Below are 23,427 nucleotides of genomic sequence, written 5' to 3'. Positions count from 1 at the left end.
TGTAGTTAAAACACGAGTTCGGATAGGTGTAATTTTTTAGAAATAATAATATATATTTAGGTTTAAAATATACATATATTTCATATGTATAATAATAAACACATATACACAATAATAATTTACATATTTATTTTTTTTACAAATCTTTTCTTACCGAATTACTTACTAATTTTTTATTACAAAATAAAAAAAATTATTACATTATTATAGAGAAAAAAAACTTACTATAAACTTATAATAAACTATAAACTTATTATATACGAAATTGACTATAAACTTATTATATACGAAATTAACATACCATAAAGAAAAATTATTATTGTATAGACACGTAAATTGCATACAGATATACTACAGATATATTATTATTTCAATATCAATTACCACAAGTAAAGATACTATACCAGAAAGTAACCTAAAGTGCTATACTTTATTACAGCAAATTATTAATATTGTTATTATAAGTAAGTGTAAATTTACAAAGCATGTTTAGTTGAGAATTCATCATCAAAAGAATTCCACTTTTACATAAACGTGCAATAATAGCAGGAAGAGGATAAAATAAATTTTCAACAACAATACAAGACATTTCTGCTTGTATTTCAACTTCATAACCATGAAGATCTTTGCAGAATCCTATATTGAGAAGATTTTGGCATACTAAACATAAATTATTAGAATTATTACACAAAACGTGTCTCACAATGCCAAACTGAGGAAGATGATTGGAAGAAATATTTAAAACGACACATAAACCAGACTTATAAATAATTCCTCTAAATTCAGCCTAAGAAACTTCTAAACATTTGCCCGTAAAGTATATATGCTGGTAAAGAATTCTTAAATGTAGAAAAATTATTCGAAAATGAAATGTCATCCGCAAAAAGTATTAGATCTAGTTTCTGATTATCAATCAAACCCATTTTAGATGAAAATCTATAACAAAGATAAAATTCTTCTTTTACAGCAAGTGAATGAGTAATATTTTTACGAGAACACGTGGCGTTCGCAGCAAGTTAAGAATCGATTTCTTGATTCAAATCGTGCAACACTTAAATGAGATGAAGGTCTTTTTTTAAATGCAGTTTTATAATGTGTTATATTAGGATGTTTCGCTTTTAAATTATCCATAAAAAGATTGCAATATTTTACATGATGCTTTTCTGTTAACACTGCAAGCAGCTCAGCGCATTCCTCTTGCAGATATTTGGCATTTATTAAATCATGAACCTTGCGTAAAATCAAATAATAATTCCATACATCATTATGACAAACATCTTCTCCAACAATAAATGGAAATAAAAGCAAAAAATAACAGCTGGTTGAAATTTGGAACGTTCCTGGAGCGATTTTTTAAAAATGGTTTGTCGCTCTTCTCCTTTTGCAGGCAGGAAGTTTCGAGACCTACAAACAAAGTACAAAAGAGACCGATCCGATACATGCGTCGGAAGACAGCCTTATACTCAAAAAACCTCCTCCAAAATCACTTAAAAAATTCTCTTTGTGTCTTCTGACGCATGTATCGATCGGTTTCTTTTATTTGACGTGTGAGGGCTTTGGAACTTCCTTTGTGCAGAAGGAGAAGAGCGACAAATCATTTTTAGCTTGGCGAGAATTGTTTAAGTGATTTTGGGGGTAGTTTTTCGGGTACAAAAGTGTTTTCCGACGCATGTATCGGATCGATCTCTTTTATACTTTGTTTGTGGATCTCAAATCTTCCTCCCTGCAAAAGCAGAAAAACGACAAATTATTTTTAAAAAATCGCTTTAGGAACGTTCCAAACTTTAACCGGCTTATTATATCGATTGTTGTATGTACTCAGAACTAAAAGTATAAAACTAATTCTGACAATTCATTCGAAAAAACCTATCCAAAGTGTAAAATCTATAAATTGTTTAACATACCTTTGAGTTTATGAAATCAGAATCAGAATTGGGCAATGGTATTGGCTGCCAACAACTATGTAGAATTTTATGATGACGGTGAATCTCATGATATCAAGGTATGTTTAGATAATTTAGAGATTTATGTACCATACAAGGTAGATAATTATTCCGATTGAATCGTATCATATTAAAAAAAATTTTAGCGTTGACATCATGTAATCTAATATTTGAACAACCATCAATCTATTCAGGATGGTCAAAGAATTGACCGAAACTTACAACATATTAATATGAAAAAATATATAAAAGCAACACACAAATGGCCTCGGCTCCAAATCCCCGATTCTTTTTACAATTTTGATTAATACGAGACTGTATACTTACACAAATTATATTTTTTATAAACCTATAAACATTATATCTTAACAATTTGATTTGTCAGTAACTAAAAACTATACAAGTTTGATTTTTATACGCATATTTAACTGATTATGTATTTTAATTTCTGCGCTCTTCTGTCGACTAGTAAAGTGTTTTCCTGTTGGGTGACCTGTTAGCAACTGTTTGTGAGACATAATATATATATTATGTCAGTTACGAATACGCTTAGTATACGGAGACTTCTCGGTACAAATAGGATCACAGTTTGGTTTATATACCTTTGGCATTCACGATTTGTGTGTAAGACAATGTTAACTGTATTATTCTTACAAAATTGTTAGTTTTCACGTACCATTGCATTTTAATTGACGATTTTAATAAATGTAGGTAAGTAACTAGAAACGAAATATTACTAATTCAAAATATAGAAAAATTTATAAAGCATAATAAATACAAGTTTATTTAATCAAATCTCTTTCTGAATAAGTAACTGTATCAATAATTTCTTTTTACTTTGTACAACATGAGTCTCTTCATATGTAATAATCATAAATATCATTTCTGCAAAGTGAAAATTAACTGTGTGTGTGCGCGCACGCAATTTGTTTGCATGTATTTGAGAATATTATAACTGATTAGAAGTATAATATTTCAATATTTTAATGTTTCTCAGATTACTAGCACTTTTAGTCGTAATTTCATCTTATTTTATTTTTGTATTCTAAAAGATATTCTAAATTTTTTAATATTTAATATGTTTTTGATAACAGTTTATGAAATTATTCATACACAATATTACTATCTTTCTGAACACTACCAAACATATTTTATCAATTTTCCTTTTCTCTTTTTTTCACTATCTTTTACTCTGAAAGAAAAGAATAATAGCGCTAACCATAATCAATACTGTTTTTTGGCGTCAACAATATTTTTAAAATATTCTAACAATATGATTGGTTATATGTTTGGCAATACTGTACGTGTAAAATTATTATTGCTAACAATACAACTTCTATAAAATTGAGTATCGTAATTATAATTATAGTACCATGCTATTATAATTCTAAATATCGCACACTTTTTTCTCACAATCAGTGTATCTTGGTTTTTTCTATATCTTTTTTGTTTAAATATTTATAATCGTTATTATGTACCTTTTTCTGTTATATAAAAATTAAAAACTATGTGTTGCAAATGTATATGTTTTATTGCCAACAAATACTTTTTTCAGAAATTTATTTTATATAAAGAAAAATAAATATGATATTCCAAAAGCTTTTAACAAATGGCGAAATAATGTTAATCGCTACAATAGCACTTTGCACTGCTATCAATATCGAAAATGACATTACAGTTAGTAACCATTTACCGGATTATATAATACCATTACATTATTATGCTAAAATAAGATTTAACTACAAAACAAATGACATTATTGGTGAATGTTATATAACTATAGATATTATTCGTCAAATAGAAAATATATCTATGCATGCAGCGGCTTTCACTATATTTAAAATTGCTTTGCATGACAACTTTCTTAGTAAAAAAATTTATGTTCCAAGATATTCAATTACTAATAAATTAAATAAACTTATGATTGATTTTACTAAGACTCTAAAAGAGCAAAAATTTTTACCACCTGGAAGATACACTTTAATGATAGCATATATGCGTCACCTAAATAATAACAAAGAATACTTTATTCAATCTCTATTCTCCAATAAAGAACTAGACAACATGTAAGTTAAAAAAGTATTTGAAACAAAATTATAGTATAAAGAATATTTGCTAATATTTTTTTCAAAATATATATTTATTAAGTATATTTATTAATCAGATGGCATTCTGAGAATTGCGTATTACATATAATAGTTACAATAGTACTGAAATAATTTTAATACTTTCAAAATTGTCGATTTTAAGTTGTAGAAATGTCATACATTCAAAAAATTCTGTAGTGTTATAAACTATGATTCAATTTTTTTAAACTCAATATTTTTTTAATCTGTCCTCAGTCGATCCTCGAGTATAATTATATTTCAAATTTCATAAATACCAAATTGTTAAATTATGATATTTAAATAGGTTAATAGCGACAGATGTTGATGTAATAACCGCTCGACAACTACTCCCATGCTGGGACAAAACGGCATTTCATTCCACCTTTAAAATTTCTATCAAGCATCATAAAAATTACACAGCTTTATCAAATATGCCTATACAAACAACAGAAAATGATGACAAACGTGACATGATGTGGACACATTTTGAGAAATCACCTTTAATGTCCATTCAACATTTAAGGGTTGTGATAACCACATTCACTTCCAACATTTCTTCGGCAAATGTCACATTTTGGGGTAGAAAAAATATGACATACTATTTACATTTAGCGAAATGTATCGCCCAACAAGTCCTATACTCTGTGAAACGTGAAACTAGTATAGACAAATTTCCAAAAATAGACTATGTTGCATTCTGGGATACTCAACACAATAGCACTGAGACATGGGGACTGATTATACACAGGTAATATTCAAAACAAATTAATAAAAAATGGTTATTAAATAAAAAATATAAAACTATCGAATAATATAATTTTAAAACTAAAAGGGAGAGAAAAAGAGAGAGAGAGAGAGAAAGAGAGAGAGAGAGACATATTTTTATGGCTATATAAATTAGGAAATAATTGATATCTATACTTGTGTCACATTAAAAAGATATCATTACCTTTAGTTAGAATTAAAAATTGAAATAATCATTCTTTACGTCAAATCAGATTTTAGTATAGCTTCAGTTTTAGAAGCTTAGTTTATGAAAAATAACTGTGTGTTAAGTTGCACAAATAAAGCGACTGCTATAAAATCTTTTATCATATCAATTATTTTGTCGAAACTTTTCAGAATTTTTGTATTTTAAGTTCTAATATTCTTTTTTATCCGTGAAGTTATTTACGCAAAATATACAAAATTTTTCTTTTCTAACTTTTTGAAACAAAGTCTGTACGTAACTGTGTAAGTAAATAATTATTATTACGTCGTTTTAGGCAAAATAAATTACATTGTTGAACAAAAATACCAAACTGCTCAAAATTGTCAAAAGTTACTTTATTTCTATTTGTTATGAAATTTATTTCAAAAAATCTTAAATACATTTTTTGCAAAAAACACATAAAATATTTATTCGTGACGTAGTAATAATTTGTTATATCCACAATATAAAGACTTAATAAATTGTTTAATTACAGCAAACATAGTCGATGATCTTTTCATATTTGAAATCATTTTTCAGAGAAGCTGATATTATTTATAACGAAACCTCGGATCCCGTTGGACATAAAATAAAAGTGTCATACTTAATAACATATCAAATAGTATCTCTTTGGTATAATGATGTGTTGCTGTGGTCAAAACCAGGTTTCATTAGATTGCTTGCAACTTATATCTACCATCAGGTTGTTATAAATTCTTATTATTGATATACTACATTTAGTAAATATTTAAATTTGCGCGATTAGATCCAATCGCCTTGACTTTGACATACGTTACCAAAACCAAGTGTTCTGAGTAACAAAAAAAAATTTTTTGTCGTTTATTATTCATTAAAAAATTATTAACGAAAGAAGTTTACCGAATAGAACGTAATTTGATAACACCATCTATATTAAATAAAGGAAACTCTTATTGTTAGCAGATTGATTTATTTAAACATGGTAAATTGAATGCGTAACAAAAAAAGAGCTCTGCCTTTCTCTTTCTCTACATCCTCATCCCGAGAAAACCTTATCTCATACCCAATTCTAATATCTTTTGGAGAAGAGTTGAGTGCGGAGCCCCTTCCCCTCTTATATCCTCGAATTTGTTTGTAATAATTATTCCTTCATTGTAAAGCAAGTGATAATGATCTATAATGGGTGTGTATGCATATATGTTACTTTTTGACACCAAGGACATAATTTTTCGTCTTACATTTAATACAAATATATGATTAGATTTTCATCATTGTATATCAAATACAACAATTCATGACGCAACAATTTATGACGCTATAAATTTATAACAAAAACTGCGTACTTTATATTACTCTTATAACACAAGTGAAAGAAAAATATTTGCTACATGACGACAAGATATGACCTTTCCTCGAAACTTCTGGGCAGGAAAAATTAAAAGAACTTTATTTAAAGTGCTAATTTTAATTGTTAATAACTTTTTATATTGTCCAAAGCTTTTAAATATAGAGTGACGACTAAACCCATACATCAATTTACCACGTTTAAATAAATAAATCTGTTAAGAGTTATTCTGTTTAATATACGTGAATGTTAGAAAATTATATTGTATTCATTAAATTTCTTTCGTTAATAGCTATTTAATAAACAATAGATTTTATAATAAAAAAAGCTTATTTGCAACGATTAGTCGTGTTGTATTGCTTTAAATTGTAATATGTTGATTAAATATTTATTTTATTATTTAAAATTTTTCAGATTCCTCCGGATTTTGACATAATAAATTTATTTATCGTGGAAACACAACGGGATTCTTTTCTCTTTGATACTCCTTCTAATGCAAATGAAATGAATTCACTTAGCTATCTTCTAGATCATATAAAAAGTAAGTTAGGAAAATATATCTAAAAGCCTACAAATGATTAAAGTAAATATAATTAAATAATACTGTTGAATAATACGTACATTTTTATATTTTATAAAAGAATATAGATAAATTCACTCTGAACTACGCACAATTTAAAATACAATGTGTTGAGATATAAATTTTATTATAAAGGAAATATATCTTAATTTTTAAAAAATATGTACATATTTCAAAATACTTAACAAATACATTATAATTTTAACTGTTTCAGCATCCAATATATGGCGCATGTTATACCATTTGTTAACTGCTGATGTGTTTTGGCCTGGTATTCGCACATATGTTACTAACAAACAGTAAGTAATATCATTTTATATCTTTATCTAGATAATAGTTACATAAATTGAACATTGAAGAAGAATGATGTTTCTAAAATTGAAAAGGATAAATATAAACTGCTTAAAACTTTACGAGTTATCTTAAATCTACAAAATTGTAAACATCATAATATTGATTTTTCAAGGAAAATTATCAAAACCGACATACCATTTTGTTTTTCAAAATTATCTTTTACAATTAGTTGAAAACTTAAAAGAAAAATTTATATTATATTTTATATTATAATTTATATTATAATTATATTAATAATATAGTAATACCATTTTATTTTGTGAGCAAGGCATTTATAAAAAACTAGATAGATATAATTCAATTCCTTTTTAAAGTGGAATTTATGTATGTCCATCTATATTAATTTATCAATAAATCACGCACTGTTGAGTAAAATACTTTAAGAAAGCTACTGGCATGTAGAATAACTTGTTATTATCAAAAAAGATAATTATTGTTAAAAACACATATAATTAAGTAATAAAAGATAATTATTGTTATTTAGATTATATAATTCCCAAAATAATCTCAAAAACAAAGATTTCAGGCTCAAAGAGTTTGATATAAGGTGATTTAGTATATGAATAAACAGGAAATGTACAAACTATGGATTTTAAATAAATTAACTAATTGAACTAACAGATCGCGTTTATATTATATATATATCAGTTTTACTAAAACGCAAGATTTCAATTCTAAGAAATATGTCACTTTAGAAGGCTATGTCAATTTCAATGCCTCTCCCTCTTTGCCCCACCCTCTTACTCTACCTATCTTTCAAAATAAAAACGCTATTCTTATTTATGTAAATCAAAATTTACTTTTGAAATTTGATCGAATTAAATTTGACAATCTTTTGAAAATTAATATTCAAAATATACATAGATAGAGAAACTTTTATTCTTTATATTATAGCCAAAGTTTATTAATATAATTATAATTAATATAATTATAAGTTACAAGTTATAAGTTATAATTATAAGTTCAAGATTACTTATACAATATATTATATAACTGTTAATGTAATTAAATAAGATATTTTGATAAATTATGATCTTTATCTACCAAAATTGATTTATTTTAAAAACAAGTTTAATTTATCATCCAAATATCAGACTAGATAAAGAAAGACTTGCCAAATCCGGAAAGATATATTCTATTAGGACCTTGAATAAGTTCTCGCTGTTTTTTTGTTAAAAAAAAACATTAATTTAAAATATAAGGCTTACAATAACTTTACTCAAAGTATTGTCCATCATTAGAGACCACTTTCTCCCATCTTTCTGGCAGTAATTGAATCCCCCGTCGAAAAAACGATTCATCTTTTGACGCAATCCATGAATCGACCCATTTTTCGGTTTCTTCGAAAGAATGGAAGCGCTGCTCGCTCAAACCATGCGCCATCGACCGAAACAAGTGGTAATCCGAGGGGGCTATGTCCGGTGAATACAGCGGGTGAGGTAGAACTTCCCATTGAAGCGTTTCCAGGTAAGTTTTGACTGGTTTTGCCACATGTGGCCGAGCATTGTCATGTAACAAAATGACTTTGTCGTGTCTCTGCCCGTATAGTGGCCGCTTTTCTTTTAGAGCTCGACTCAAACGCATCATCTGAAGTCGATAGCGAGCTCCCGTGATAGTTTCATTAGGTTTAAGCAGCTCATAATAAATTACGCCCTGCTGATCCCACCAAATGCAGAGCAGAAGTTTCGAACCATGAATATTCGGCTTTGCCGACGATGTTGATGCATGGCCGGGCTTACCCCACGATTTTCTACGCTTAGGATTATCGTAGTGTATCCACTTTTCATCTCCAGTGATGATACGGTGCAGAAAACCTTTTCTTTTATGCCGTTGAAGCAGCAATTCACACATGAGAAAACGTCGTTCAACGTCTCTCGGCTTCAACTCATACGGCACCCAATGTCCTTGCTTTTGGATCATTCCTAACGCTTTTAAACGTTTTGAAACTGTTGACGCATCTACTTGCAATGTTTTCCCGAGCTCTACTAGCGTCTGACATGGATCTAGATCAAGCAATGCCTCCAATTCTTCGTCTTCAAACTTTGTCGGTGCTCCAGAACGTTCTTTATCTTCAAGGTCAAAGTAATTATTTTTAAAGCGCCTAAACCAGTCTCTGCATGTCGTATTCGACAGAGCATTGTCACCATATGTTTCAACAAGAATTCTGTGTGCTTCAGCTGCAGATTTCTTTTGAATAAAGCAGTGCAATAAAATTCCCCGCAAAAACACTTTATTTGGCACAAAAGTAGACATTTTCGCAATAGGTAATTAAACACGTGGTTGACACTGTGGTAAACTGTATCTACTAGAATTTGAGGTTACATATAGTACTACTTAGCTGATGCGTTTCCGTACGAAATTCCATGCACAGAGTGCCGCTACGCCATCTTTTAAGAAACAGCGAGAACTTATTCAAGGACCTAATACATATTATCTTTCATGTACAATCATACTAATATTATTAATTACTGATTATACAAATATATAATAATATAATTGTGCAAATATATCAATTAATATTTTATGGTACTAAATAATAATTTTGTGTTCAGCAAACAAAAAATTTTTGCTGCAAATTTGCATGGTGTACTCTTATAGAAATTTTTTATTTTACAGATATTATCAAACAAATGAATTATGGAACATTACACAAATTATTTTACATATGCATCTAGATAACTTACAATTAAAGGTATATGTTATAGAAGAATTTATATCTAATTTGATAGCGAAAAGAAATAATTATCCCGTTCTGTACGTCACACGAAATTTAATTACTGGCATAACAGAATTCAATTATGTCACTTCTGATTTTATTAACAAGGATACAAAACATCTTCCAGCATTCGTGACATATACGATAAGATCACTGATAAATTTTGAAACAATTTTTCCCAGTAAATCTTTTTGGCTATCACCGCAAAAACCGGAAAAATTATTGGAAATACATGATGAACATGATTGGATTGTAGTCAATATACAACAGACAGGTAAATATAAAAACATTACATTTATTATGTTTTATCTTGGTATCTTTTTTGCTTTTTTAATCTTATGCACCCTAATGCTCACATGTAACACATGCAGTCGCACACTCGTACGTGTCACTCGCAAGCACAAATTCTCAGACTATTCGTACACTCTCACGCTATTCGCTCTTACAGTTTTTTATAACAAATTGTTCAAAGTATTTTATAAAAAAATTAATAATTTGAGGAATTGTTTCACACAAAAAACGATATTAGAAATTATTTTTTAATAAACTCTTTCAAGAGACTTTAATGATGAAAATTTTTCTTTTTATAATAGGATATTATCGTGTTAATTATGATACTGAAAATTGGCGTAAACTTGCGCAACACATGAATTCTACGAATTATATCGACATACATGTTCTCAATCGGGCCCAAATCATAGATGATGCTTTTCACTTCTTCATACATAAACAACTTGATTATGTTACGTTTTGGAACATTTCTGCATTTTTGTCACGGGAAACGAATTATGTGGTATGGTATCCTATGTTTAAAGCTTTTGAACAAATGGCTGTTATGATTTCAATTAAAGGTGCTAACAACGTAATGGTAAGTAATAGCAAACTTCTATAAAGATTGCATCAAAATATTATTTGTACAGAGTACTTCAATACAATCTGATGTCCTTGAAATGTCATATTCTTGAGGTCGATTTCTAAAATAATTTTCTTTTTAGCAAAATTTTGTTCAAAGATTAGTTTTTGAGACATAATTGAAAATAGTTCGCTACTTGTACACACGTGAGTCCGGTATAGCGAGCAGGCACGGACTGTGCAACGCATCATAAGAGTAACGTGAAACATTTCACAGTCACAGTGCGTGTAAATTTCGGACAAAATTTTGCAAGAGGAAAAACCGTTTCAAAAATCGCTTAAAGATATGATATTTCAAGAACATCAGGCTGTTTTGTATCACTTTGTTGTATATAAAGAAAGTTAAAATAATTTATACATGTATAAATATACATACATATCTTTTACAGAGAACAATAGATTGAAATTTATATTATTTATCAATTTTTAGGAAAAGATGGAAAGTATATTGAGTGGAGTTCTGAATCAAATAAAATACAAGCCACAACCATACGAAAGCGATCTCACTGAATGTTTAAGAGAGGAAGCCGTAAAATGGGCATGTATTATTGCTAACAAAGAATGCAGAGAAGTAGCCCATATGCAAATGACAAGAGATCTATATTCTGAAAGTGACATGTAAGATGTTGTACAACCACAATATTTATATAAACAATTTCTGTTGCATTATGTATACTTATATTCTACACATCAAATACTGTACAAGATGAATTATTTTATCATAAAATGAGCTAAATTTTTGTACGAAATACTTTTTTCTGGTAACGCAGTTTTGTAACGCAATCGAAATGGAAAGGATGGATGTATTGTAATGGTTTGGTGTCAGCAAACAGCACCATTTGGTATAACGTATGGGACAAATGGGCAGCGACAGATGATATAAAATTTTTAGAATATTTAACTTGCAGTGAAGATCCTGGAGTCATTTCTAATTATTTGCTGTTGAATTCGATTAATAGTTTTTTATTACAACACGACAATACACGTGCTCACATATTTTTTCTTATCGTTGCGAAGCATGCAAACAATGATATGGTTTGCGATTTTATATTGCAAAATCTCAACAATAATACACTTATGTTCACCTCCAACACGTAATAATAATTTTTTATAATTATATCTTTATATTTATTTATATATAAATATTTCTTATGTTTATAATTTTTATCCATCCGCGTCTTTTTTATTTTTATTGCCTTTTTAAATAATAATATTTATCACTTTACTTTTTGGCAGGCAACGTGACAAAATTGCAATATTTATTGTTATGATTACGCACCAACATGCTGTAAAGCAAATAAATAAGGTATATTTTTCTAATTTAAATAACATTTATTTCTTAACTACTTAAATATTGAACTCATTTTTATTGGTTTCTTATGTACATGACATATTTGAACCGATTACCTTTAACACAACAATTTATGCTTTCATAAACTGTAGTGCAAAAAAATTTTAGCTTTATTGATATTATTGAAATAATTTATCTTAGGTACTTGAATTCGTAAAAACTAACTTGAAAGAAAAGCGACTAGTTGATGCTGTTGAAAAAAAAGGTAAAAAACGAAGAGACGAGTATGGAAGACAAGTTAGAAATTATGGGATCGTCGGTCTACGTGGGTTTAAATAATATTTATTTAATTTAAATATTCCTTCTTAGACTGCAAATTTTTGTTAAAGAAGATATGTGTCTTCTTTGATTTACAATAAAAAAAAATATAGAAAATTATTGCACATTTATTTGACAACTTTAAATGCCTTATAGTCCACATTGAAGAAAGAATCAGCTCGGATGACAACATGTGTTTGGGAAAGTGCAGTGTAACTTGCAAGGAAATAATTTTCGTTAAGAATAAAATAATATATTTTGTATATTTCTATGCCAAAAAATTTTAAATATTGGAAGTAGTAGGATGCAAAGTAATATAAATATTTATGTTTAATTGTTTATATGGAAAATCTAAAAACATAATTGTCATACATAAATTAAAAATTGTTTCTATCATATTATATTGTAAGCGATTCTTTATTATTAGCAATCGCCGATATATCGAACTCACACAATTTCTTTAGTTTTCATGTATTTCTTAGTAATAAAAATACATCTAAGTTTCGCCTAGAAAAAATCGTTGTTTTTCTGAGACGCTTAATTTAACAAGTAACAGAATATGATTTCTTCTACCGATTCGATGATAAATAACATTCTTGAAATTATCGTCGTTTATATTGGTTCTATTTTCAGATCAGGAATATTGCTTATTTAAACTTGTAAGAATGCATTTAATAAATAAGGCAACCCTACACTGTTTTAAGTAGATCGAGGCAGTCTTAAACAATCCGCAGCAGTCCTGTGATACCTAAAGCAGTTCAAGAAATCAACAAATCCGAGATCATCCTAAAGAAAGAGAAATCCGACGGACTAGGCGAATCGAGCGGTAGAAAACAAATTATGGAGCACATCTCTGACGATATCTCTTGCATTAAACATGATTGATCAATTCATGTTTTTAATTTGCTGGTCTTTTGTTTTCCCTTTAATCGCGCTAGCCAAATGAGCAATAACAGACCTTCCCACATATTTTGACAATCATTAAACAGCCAACAATGTATTTGGGCTGAGTTCCACTTGGTGATCGCAACGCTCGCGAACATTATCTATCTTTCTTTAACTTTCGATGAAAAACAAAGATAAAATGATTCCACAAGCGTTGCGATCGCCAAGTGGAACGTACCTTTGGTATAATGCTAAGGCTGAGTTCCACTTGGTGATCGCAACGCTCGCGAACATTATCTATCTTTCTTTAACTTTCGATGAAAAACAAAGATAAAATGATTCCACAAGCGTTGCGATCGCCAAGTGGAACGTACCTTTATAGTTTACACTAAAGTTCAATAGTTAATATTATTTTTATATATAATAATACTTGGAATATTGCTTTATGATTTCGTGTGGAGCGAAAGCAACACGCCGCTGGTCACTTAGTCGCGTGAAGCGAAACTCAGAAAAGCATTTTCGTTGTCAAGACCCGCGCTACGTCGTCTCATAAAACCGATTGATGTTAGGTTTGGTGGAAAGGAGATAAAACATATGTTTGCTCGCTTCTACAAACCGAAAGCCGAGCGCACACGGACACGTGACGTCAACAGGTCTCGGTTATGAGCCTCTCCGGGGAATACTAGCAGCTCTGTCCCGGCTACTATTGCTCTCCTTGCCCGAAAACTACATATTGGTTCTTACAGGAAGGCTCTCTCCAGTATGTTATAGAGCAATGGATTTTACCAAGAAGTTGAAACAATCAGTCTTTACCATCGATGTTAATAATAATTTGGCTTCTCTTTTATAATCAGTAAATAAAATTACAATCAATTACTGTAAGTACATATATATATTGAGATAAAATTGATATTTCTAGATAACCAAATTTGAAAATAAATTTTGTTTAAAGGAAAATGAGTAGCGATTTTTGTCCACAGAACGGCTTTTTTTAAACTTATATTCTCGTGTGCTTCAACACCCGTTGAATTTATTTCTGAAAGTTAAAATTGTTTAAGCCCCGGAAAAAGTTCTTTAATTCATCAATATTTGCAGAATGTGATCTTATGTAGAATAGTGTTTTGCATTTTTTCTTGTTAATTATATGACATATTCCATCATTATTTATTAATATATATTTACATTATATTATGTATTATTTTATAAATTTTGCAACTTTTTATTTTTTTATATTGTTTTATATATTACATTATTGAACATTTACTTTTACATCATTTTTATTAAAATTAATTCATTTTGTTAAATTTAGTAATAAGCTGAAAAGAGAGAAAATAAAGCGAAGGAGAAGTGAAAAGAAACTTCAAATAGCGGTACTAGATTTATTCGCTGCTTTGCGCATGCGCACTTTATTTTCGGCTTCATAAACATCACAGGTGCCGACAGAATTGCACTACGGCATTTCCTGTATTTGAAAAGAAATAAGCTTATAATCAATTGTAGAATAATCAAATCTTCTTTTTTACATTTTGTACAATGATAGTTTTTAAAATATTAAATGGATTAACGTTGACCAAACATGAATATTATTTTTTAAATATTATTTTACATTTCATCAAATGTCTGTTACTTTTTATATGGCAATAAAATCATAAAAATTATTTAAAAACCAAAAAGTATCTGAATCACATTGGTGCTAATCATATATCAAAAATTTTGAAAAAAAATATTAGAAGAATAAAAACAACCGATCGATTATGTTTGAACACACATTTTCTGCGAAAATGAAATATTAAATACATGAAAAAGAATTTCGAGTACAAAATGACGCAAATATGAATCGCATTAACATGTCTACAACAGCTATATTGGTTTAGTACTTGTATTTTCTCAATGATAATAATAATAATAATAATTTTAATAATAAAAATAATAATATATAATAAATCGCAGAATTATCTACAATACTTGTTCGTGTATAGAAAATCACAAAATATACATAAAACGGACACAGTAAAATGTCAGAGCGTATAAACCAGTTCCGACTACTTCATCGTCTAAACATAATCAATAATTCTGTTGTTCCGTTAACAAACCAGAAGTAAACGCGATGAAGAGTTGAGAGAGCTGTATGCGTGTGTGTGGATGAACTATTGATCATATATAATTCGTGTATTTGCATATACCTGACTATAGTGAAAGCTATGCTTTTTTTCTGACAATCAAATATAATATAATATAATATATATATATATATATATACATATATATATATATATATTTATATTTATATATTATAAGGGTGTCCCAGACCGAACGCACGTATTAAATGGCACATTCCTGAAATAATTTTGAGATGAAAATTCTAAAATGTCGAGGCTATAATAGTTTTTAAGAAGCATTTAAAATTAACCAATTAAATTGCTCCAAATTCACGCGCTCAGATGTGATATATTCCACAGTAATAGAGATATCTTCACATATTAATCTGTTTTTAGACACAGATATAATTACATACAATAAAAAATATAAACAGATCGATATCTGAAAATACCTTCATTATTATGCAATGTATTACAAGTGAGCGAATTTGGTGCAATTTAATTGATAAACTTTAAATGTTTTTCATTTAAAAACTATTATAGCCTCGACATTTTAATATTAGAACTTTCATCTCATAAGGATTTCAGAAATGTGCCATTTCAATACAGTGCATTCGGTTGGAACACTCTGTGTGCTGTGTCTGTGTCTGTGTGTGTGTATGTGTGTAATATATAATATATACATATACATTTAATGCGCGAGAAAGTACGGTTACACGATTCCCGGATTTCGTAAAATTAGGACAAACGCAGCAGGCTCTCGCAAATGCGCGGACTCTCTTCGCAAGACGCACAGGATCAAGGATCAGCTCCAAGACGGATATTCCGTACTATCTTAGCAGTTTTTTGATTATCGAAAAACATCGTCCGAATTAACGCTGGCGACAAGTTGATATGGTGCATCTTCCAATTACCGAAATATATGGAATGACACCAACTCACTACCGTAATTGTCGCGATTTGTTAATGATTTAATATATAGCGATGTATATGTGTGTGCTAATGCAGGACAGAATATTGTCGGGTACTCGAAGATCCTTAAGAGGAAACCTTGATCCTTCAGAATCTGGTTTCGCCTGACGGAAGCGAGTCCTTCGCGGTTTAACATCGATTCTGACACTCGCATGTTACGTAGCCACTCGTTTCCTATTCGCTCCCACAACCCTGGTAATATTTACATAAATCTATCACTAACTAGATTCACATTCAGGCAACTTCTTATACGCGGCACGCCAACTGATCCGCCGGAATGACACAAATCATATTAAATCGACGTTATATTTCGAGGTACTGCATTCGAGGATCCTTCATCCTTACAAACGCTCTTTCATTTTAATCCTTGATTACACATATCTTCAAATAGAGCAATTTGAAACTCTTAAATTGTTGAATTCCAGGATCTACAGATTGATGAATCTTTAAAAAAATCAAATCCTGAATTTCATAAAATTTAAATTGTACAACTTGCAGCACATCAAAAATAGCCAATTTATGAAGCCTTTGTTGTGTGTGTATGTTTAAGTTTCGTAGATAAAAATTATCATAAACCGTGAATCTTTAATTGTAAAAATCTTCGAATTCACCAAATCTGACATGTTTGTGTCGGTGATTACGAAAGCGGACCAAGTCAAAAATCTTGAAAAATTGATTTTATTACTTATTTTGTCTTGCATCAATTCATAAAGAAATATTTCAAAACAAAAAATATACAATTTTTAGTCCACTTTCGTAATTACCGGCACATTTAATTTCGTAGATTTTTTTCAATCTTTTATAATATGGATTCTGCCATAATAGAATCCACTTAAGAATTCTTAATGCCACAATTTCCAGAACTTCGCTTTACGCGAATTCTTGCGATTTTTTTTTTTTATCATTTAAATACATCGAGATTTCGCTTGGTTCGCACAAGTTGATATAAAACTTCAACACAAATCAGTCTTTAACGGAAAACAAGATGTTCTCTCAATGTAAGAGCGAGTCAAATCCGTGAAACAGTCGGCCGCCTTTTATGACGTCCAGTCACAGAAGAAAAATAAAATTTCGGTGCAATTACAACAGTCGCGGGTAATTTACGAGTGACGAATAGGCGAGGCGCGATTATTATTAGTAAGACAGTTACTTTTTTTAACGGGGTTTGTTAAATGTTTCGCTCGTGCATAGCTACGCGAAAAAAAGATACGTTTTGAAAAGCCGCGAGTGCATTAAAGACCATTCCACCACCGATTCTTCACGAAGAGATTTCGCACTTTAATCCTTAAGCAACTGCATCAATAGAACTCTGAAGCGATCAAAAACTTGCGAGTTCTCGTAAAGATAAACGTCTTAAGATCCTTTCTTCAATCAAAATATATGCAATATAACTCTCGCTACTCGATCCTTTCGTATATCAACATTTCGATCGCAGTTAAAATTATAATCCAATATTTCCAATTGTAATTTTGATCAATAATCGCCTAATCAACAATTTTACGTCTTCGTTTCTATTTATGCATCCGCTCAAGACTTAAATTGCAGATGCGTACAATTGATTTTGTATACAATCGGGTATAACGCTATCATACAGGTGTATAGATTCTACCCTTACCTGAATTCACGAGTTTCCTGCCGTAGATTAATTTCGGGTTTGCCGCGGCCCTTCATACAAGACCTCTTTACATTAAAAAAAATTGATTATTTATTTACAAAGTAAAACATCGTACACAGTCTGCGAAACGATACACTATATTTCTAAATAAAAAAAACGTTCGAGATTAATAAAATAATAACTATCATTATCGTTAATAACTTCGAGGTAAACGCAAAAAGAGGGCTGTGACACGACCCTTCATGTACAGAGTTCCTTTCCGCGATAAAAAAAGAAATGCATATCCTCGCAATTTAAAACTTCACAATTAAAAATTAATAGTTAACAGCCATTAACATAACCTTATAATTTCAAAACGACGCAGGAAAGACCGTAGGTCGCCATGACCCTCCTTACAAAATCCGTATAAAATAGAACAAAAAAATAGTCGAGTAACTTTAAATAATACATTCGCTATTAATAACACCTATTTAACAGATACTCGCTAAAGTAATTACTATTTAACAGACAATTATTATTAATAGCTTCGTATGAGGAAGGGCCGCGGCGCCCTAAGTAAATCCGGATAAGGGCGAAATTTCCTTAGAGACCTATAAGCCCAAGAATGAGCTCAATTCTATCGCTATTACGTTTAAATTGATCGATCACATAGCGGGACATTTTGTTCGCATCGTATCGCTTCTTCGTTCCTTCCCGATCGGTTGATCGATCGAAAAGGAATCTTTAAAAGGGAAATGTGTTGATTTACATGATTCGACGTGATCTCGTCGAAAACATTGGCACGCGATAATAGGTTTAGCGAAATGCTATAAATCGAGGGTTCTAGAATACATGAATCTTGGATCACAACCCTAGATCGTGATATTTTAAGGGGAAAACCTACTTTATAAGGCCAAAAAAAAGGTAATTTTTTGTAATTTTTTTTTAAAAGGAAAAATAACGTTTATGGTTTTAAGAATGTTTAGTACCTATTTTTGGAATATTAGGAATTTAACAAAAATTTTACAGATTGTTCTTACATATGTTCGGAGACTTATGACAAAATCCGGAATCGATTCACTGAAGCAATCAAAAGTTATAAGGATTTTAATTTGCAACAAATTTATCCGTGACTTTATGGAAAACGTGTTGATTTAAGTGGTTAAAATGGATAAAAAAAAATTTTTTTTGTTGAAAAAGTTTCTTTTTATACACTTTTTTGGTCACTATTTTTCTTTTCCATCGATAAAGGCCTACTTTTGGTATTGTGACAAACACAACTAACTTTTATCCGCACGTAAGCATAATTCAGAAAATTCGAAAATTCTCAGAAAAAAAACAACAGAAATTTAAAAGTACATTTCTGCACTCTACTTATGAATAAGATTCTGTACAATCTTTATTACTCAAACTATATGAGAAGAGCATATATTCGTCAAAATCAAATTTCAGCAACTTTTTGCTACGTACAAAACATCCTTAAAACTTTTTGCACGTTTTAATACAACTATTGAAGAGTTCATTCAAATTTTTTGTATACAAAAAAATATTATTAATAATAAATAAACATTTAATTTTACGCCCCCTTTCTAAATGAACCTATAAAATTTAAAAAAAAATATAAATTAAAAATAGTTGTTTAAAGGCTCACTAAAATTAATAAAGTCGAGGTTTGAGAAGGGGATCAAGAACTGGTTATTCACAGTGTTGTTCACAGAGCCGTAGCGCTTATTCACAGTGGCTCACAATCCTCTTAACAGGCTATTTGTCAAAGTTCACACATGTTGCCTCACATTTGCCGTCTCGTATGCAAAAATGTGGTGGCGGAGAACAACTTTTAGTGATTTAATTTAAGTGACTCTCAGATTTCGCCGGTTTAAGATTGTACTGAAGATGGTCCGATAGATGACCGAAACGTATACTCATTCATCTTTTTAAATAAAAAAGAATTTCACAGCAACCACATCCAGCTACGGCTCTTGATCCTTTTCTCATACCTCGACTTTATATAAATTAAAATTTTGTGCGACTTTGAAAAAAAAGTTGCGATTTTCACTAGCGTCCATTTGTTTATGCAAAAAAGAAATTGTTAATATTGATTTTTTTTTAACTTTTTAGGTTCATCGAGGAGGGTTGGCTATTATCTAACTAACGAGCTTTATAAAAAGTCGATTGGTCAAAATACTTTTTTTTAAATCGTGTACACGAAATTGAAGAAAATGCAAAAAAAAAAAACAAATTTTGAGAAAAACGCGTTTAAAGTTTTCGGTGTACTTGCATACTTGTGCGCTCCCGTTACAAGCGCTGAATCTATCGAAGGACTTCGAATTTCGCTCTAAAATTTTAGGAACATATTCTCGAAGAGTTGTACTATCGATTTATGAAGAAAGAAAATCGACTTTCGACCCTGTAAAGTAGGTTCCCCCTTAAGTTGATGAACGACTTCTTAAATATAGATGTGATACATTTTCACCGATCTTATCGTAATAAACACCAATCCTTGAAATCCTAAGAAATATCTGAGTGTTTTGTTCACGATTTTTGGCTGTATGATCCAATTTCTAAGTCTTGACTGCATCTGCAAATTGACATTTAATCCTTTAATCTGTTGTCGCTCGAGTAATCGATTAGGCCTGCGATCTGTTATCGATGTCCTGGTATTCCGCGCTTGTATATTTGACCAACACATGACCCTTCAATCGTCGATGGCTCCGAACACACGTTTTCCAATAATCTCCTTCGAATATAGTTTTACATCGTGCAAGAGTCCCCTTTCAACAACCTAGGAGAAGCGGCTAAGTGTTATACAGATGACACTCTATGTACGAGGTCGGCACGAAGCCCTCGATCGGCTGCGAGATGCGCCGCACTCTTGTCCAACCGTCACCCTGATCCAACTCGATCATGTACAATTCCTCGCCATCGTACATCGGTATCGAACCTTCGCTAGTCGCTGCAAATAATAATTAAAATCAGAATCATCATAAAAGTGACGTAGCCATTCGCAGTTTCTTTTCAACCTTAATTTTCAAATACTTGATTCTATGTTTGTAAAATTGTGGAAAAAAAGAGATAGGTTATGTTTAATCGTACAAAAGGTAACTATTAGCAAAATATTGAGAGTAAATTGCTATTACTTTGCAATTTGCAACAAATGGATAGAGCAAAATGAGTTAAACGCCGCTTTGTAGAGGAAATCTGTCAATTATATTTCAATATAAAATAAAAGAAATATTGTATATACGATTAAGAAATTAAATACATAATTCTAAAAAACTGCTACAAATTTGAACGCATGACTCATTGTCAGTGATAAATATTTTCGAAGTGTCCATCGGAATCGACATAGAAATTCTTAGTTTTCGAAAACTGTTAAATACACTTTTTAACATGCGCCCAGACAAATTTGTAGCGTTTTTATATTTATTTTAATTACTTAATTATTATATACTTCTTTTATGTTACAAAATTGATGATTTTTTTCTACAAAATAATGTTTAATTTATTTTGCTCCGTCCATTCGATGCAAAGCAATAGTAATTTACTTTCAACACCTTTCCAGTGATCACCCTGTAGATTTAAAGGGACTCACCGTCGAAAGGATAAAGAGCCCGACACGTTCCCAGTGGCGGTTGAGCGTCCACTTCATCGTGATAATACTCTTCGCCGCCGCTGCCGGGCAACGATGTTCTCGATTCGCCGAGGCCAGATTCCGGGCTGTTCGTGGAACTGTGCATCAGTACCATAAAGCGAAAACCGTGTCGTCTAGTGTGAAGTGTCTAATCTACTCAACACCGCAAGCTAAATACTTTCGCGGAAATTAAAGCACCGTGATGCGCACGATCGGATTTACGATTCGGATTCACGAACAGTCACGAATACGGTGAAAACTCCATTCGTCAATTAGCGAAATAGGAAAAGCGACAATGATTCACGTAATAACGCCTCCGCGCATGAGCTCCGTTATTTATGCTGATTAGTTTCGATAAGATAAGAGGGCGATCGAATACAAACTGAAGACACCGCGACATTTCTGAGTGTGGATTTACGGGCGCGGAACAAAAGATTCTTTTTACAATAATAATAGAATATTCATAAAATGCAGAGAAATAATGACGAAATGTTACATATTCCATATCGACAGGACGACGACGGAACAAATTCATCGCGAAAGATCCGCCGATCTCGAAAGCCCCAAGTTCTCCAGAGTGTATGATGATCTGTGCATTATCGTATGTATCACCAACATAACTTACTCATGAGTCGGTTGCGGCGTGCCCGGTGCGCTTTTCTTGTGGGCCGGCTGATTCGCATTCGCGTTACACACGCTCGAGTCCGAGGCGGATCTCGAGAGACTCTCCTCGCCGCCCGAATGGCTGCCCCTCCGTGAGCTCAACGGCCTCGTCGCCGAGCCGTTGGTAGTTGGTTTTCGCGGTGCTTGACTCGGGCTGAAAGTGTCACCAGTGCCAAATTACTGACATCTTTTATGAATCTTAAAGTGTACAATATACACGCGTGTTTTCATTTCGAACACAGCCGAGTGAGAAAAGCGCGCGCGCTACTATTCCACATCGTCGAGTATCAACAGCTCATCTGATTTTTCAAATAACCGTTTACGATAAACGACGAGCATTTGGCGCAGATTCTTCCGCAGTCCAACTTCGCTCACCTAGATAAACTGACGCCGGCGCGCATCGCTTCTTCGAGGAAGCCTTGAAACTTCGCCAATTCGGCTCCGAGTTTGTCCAATTTGTTGCTCGACTGATTTAATTGGCCCTCTATGCTCATTGGGTCTCCCAGGGCGGGATTCTGTTCGTACACCCCCTTCATCTTCATCAGGCCGTCCCTCGCCGCGGTCTCCTGCTGGATCTTCGCCTGGATCTCGTCCAGTCGCTGCTGCAGTCGCTTCTTCCGCTGATTCGGCGGCAGATCGCTGCAGTCCTCCTTGGCGCCGTCGCCGTAGCCAGGCACATTATTCTGCAATTTGTCACAATGAGCATCGATTCCCCTCAAGTCGCTTAACTATCTATAACTCCCCGAGACCCAAGAACTTCTTTAACGCAAAGTGCTTAAAATCGACCTAACCTCGTCGGAAAAATCTACAGTTTAATCGGAGACACGATGGAAATTCACTTGAATATTCTAATATCAATCTTTATTAGATTAAATTGATCGCTAAAGCGAATAAAAGAATGTTATCTGACTGCAACTTGAGATTTAGCACATTACAGTGTCTTGGGTCTTAGGAAGGCAACAGAAGAAAGTGTGAGAAAGCTGGGAATATTTTGTTGCAGAAACAACGAGTCTCATTTGAAGATTCTGCGCATTGTTAGTTAAATTGTTAGTGAAAACTAGTGTGTA

At 31.4% G+C, this 23,427-nt stretch overlaps 2 protein-coding genes across 7 annotated transcripts in view; one reads left to right on the top strand and one right to left on the bottom strand.

Annotated features, from left to right (window-relative positions):
* Window positions 1–2,495: 2,495 nt before the first annotated feature.
* On the top strand, window positions 2,496–12,645 carry LOC105673287 (thyrotropin-releasing hormone-degrading ectoenzyme-like). 2 transcript variants are annotated; one of them, XM_067360450.1, is made up of 12 exons: window positions 2,496–2,650; window positions 3,499–4,009; window positions 4,356–4,799; window positions 5,562–5,724; window positions 6,760–6,886; window positions 7,140–7,224; window positions 9,896–10,269; window positions 10,589–10,863; window positions 11,338–11,525; window positions 11,678–12,001; window positions 12,144–12,213; window positions 12,400–12,645. In XM_067360450.1, exons 2-12 carry the CDS (start codon window positions 3,528–3,530, stop codon window positions 12,535–12,537), a joined length of 2,670 nt encoding a protein of 889 aa, XP_067216551.1. In that variant the 5' UTR covers window positions 2,496–2,650; window positions 3,499–3,527; the 3' UTR covers window positions 12,538–12,645. The 2 variants fall into 2 exon arrangements, with proteins under 2 accessions (XP_067216551.1, XP_067216550.1); XM_067360449.1 differs by having other exon boundaries at window positions 2,496–2,654.
* A 2,130-nt stretch (window positions 12,646–14,775) lies between these two features.
* Window positions 14,776–23,427, bottom strand: part of Cip4 (formin-binding protein 1-like Cip4) — a 37,596-nt gene continuing 28,944 nt past the window's right edge. For 3 of the 5 annotated variants that reach the window (XM_012368813.2, XM_012368814.2, XM_012368816.2), the window contains 4 exons: window positions 22,736–23,043; window positions 22,323–22,514; window positions 21,659–21,795; window positions 14,776–21,019 (listed from right to left, as the gene is read on the bottom strand). In XM_012368813.2, coding sequence (XP_012224236.1) covers window positions 20,862–21,019; window positions 21,659–21,795; window positions 22,323–22,514; window positions 22,736–23,043 — 795 coding nt within the window. In that variant the 3' untranslated portion in view covers window positions 14,776–20,861. The remainder of the gene's footprint in view (window positions 21,020–21,658; window positions 21,796–22,322; window positions 22,515–22,735; window positions 23,044–23,427) is intronic. The other 2 variants (XM_012368815.2, XM_012368817.2) reach the window with 2 other exon arrangements.

The sequence above is a fragment of the Linepithema humile genome, chromosome 8 (assembly GCF_040581485.1).
Source record: "Linepithema humile isolate Giens D197 chromosome 8, Lhum_UNIL_v1.0, whole genome shotgun sequence".
NCBI classification, from domain to species: domain Eukaryota; kingdom Metazoa; phylum Arthropoda; class Insecta; order Hymenoptera; family Formicidae; genus Linepithema; species Linepithema humile.
This window is presented reverse-complemented; position numbering and strand designations above follow the sequence as displayed.

What these genes read in the sequence shown, in the direction of transcription:
- LOC105673287 (XM_067360450.1), top strand. Translation starts at nt 3,528, where the DNA reads ATGATATTCCAAAAGCTTTTAACAAATGGCGAAATAATGTTAATCGCT. An exon ending in TGGGGACTGATTATACACAG is followed by an intron (nt 4,800 to 5,561) that starts GTAATATTCAAA and finishes ATCATTTTTCAG; the next exon opens with AGAAGCTGATATTATTTATA. An exon ending in CTTATGTTCACCTCCAACAC is followed by an intron (nt 12,002 to 12,143) that starts GTAATAATAATT and finishes ACTTTTTGGCAG; the next exon opens with GCAACGTGACAAAATTGCAA.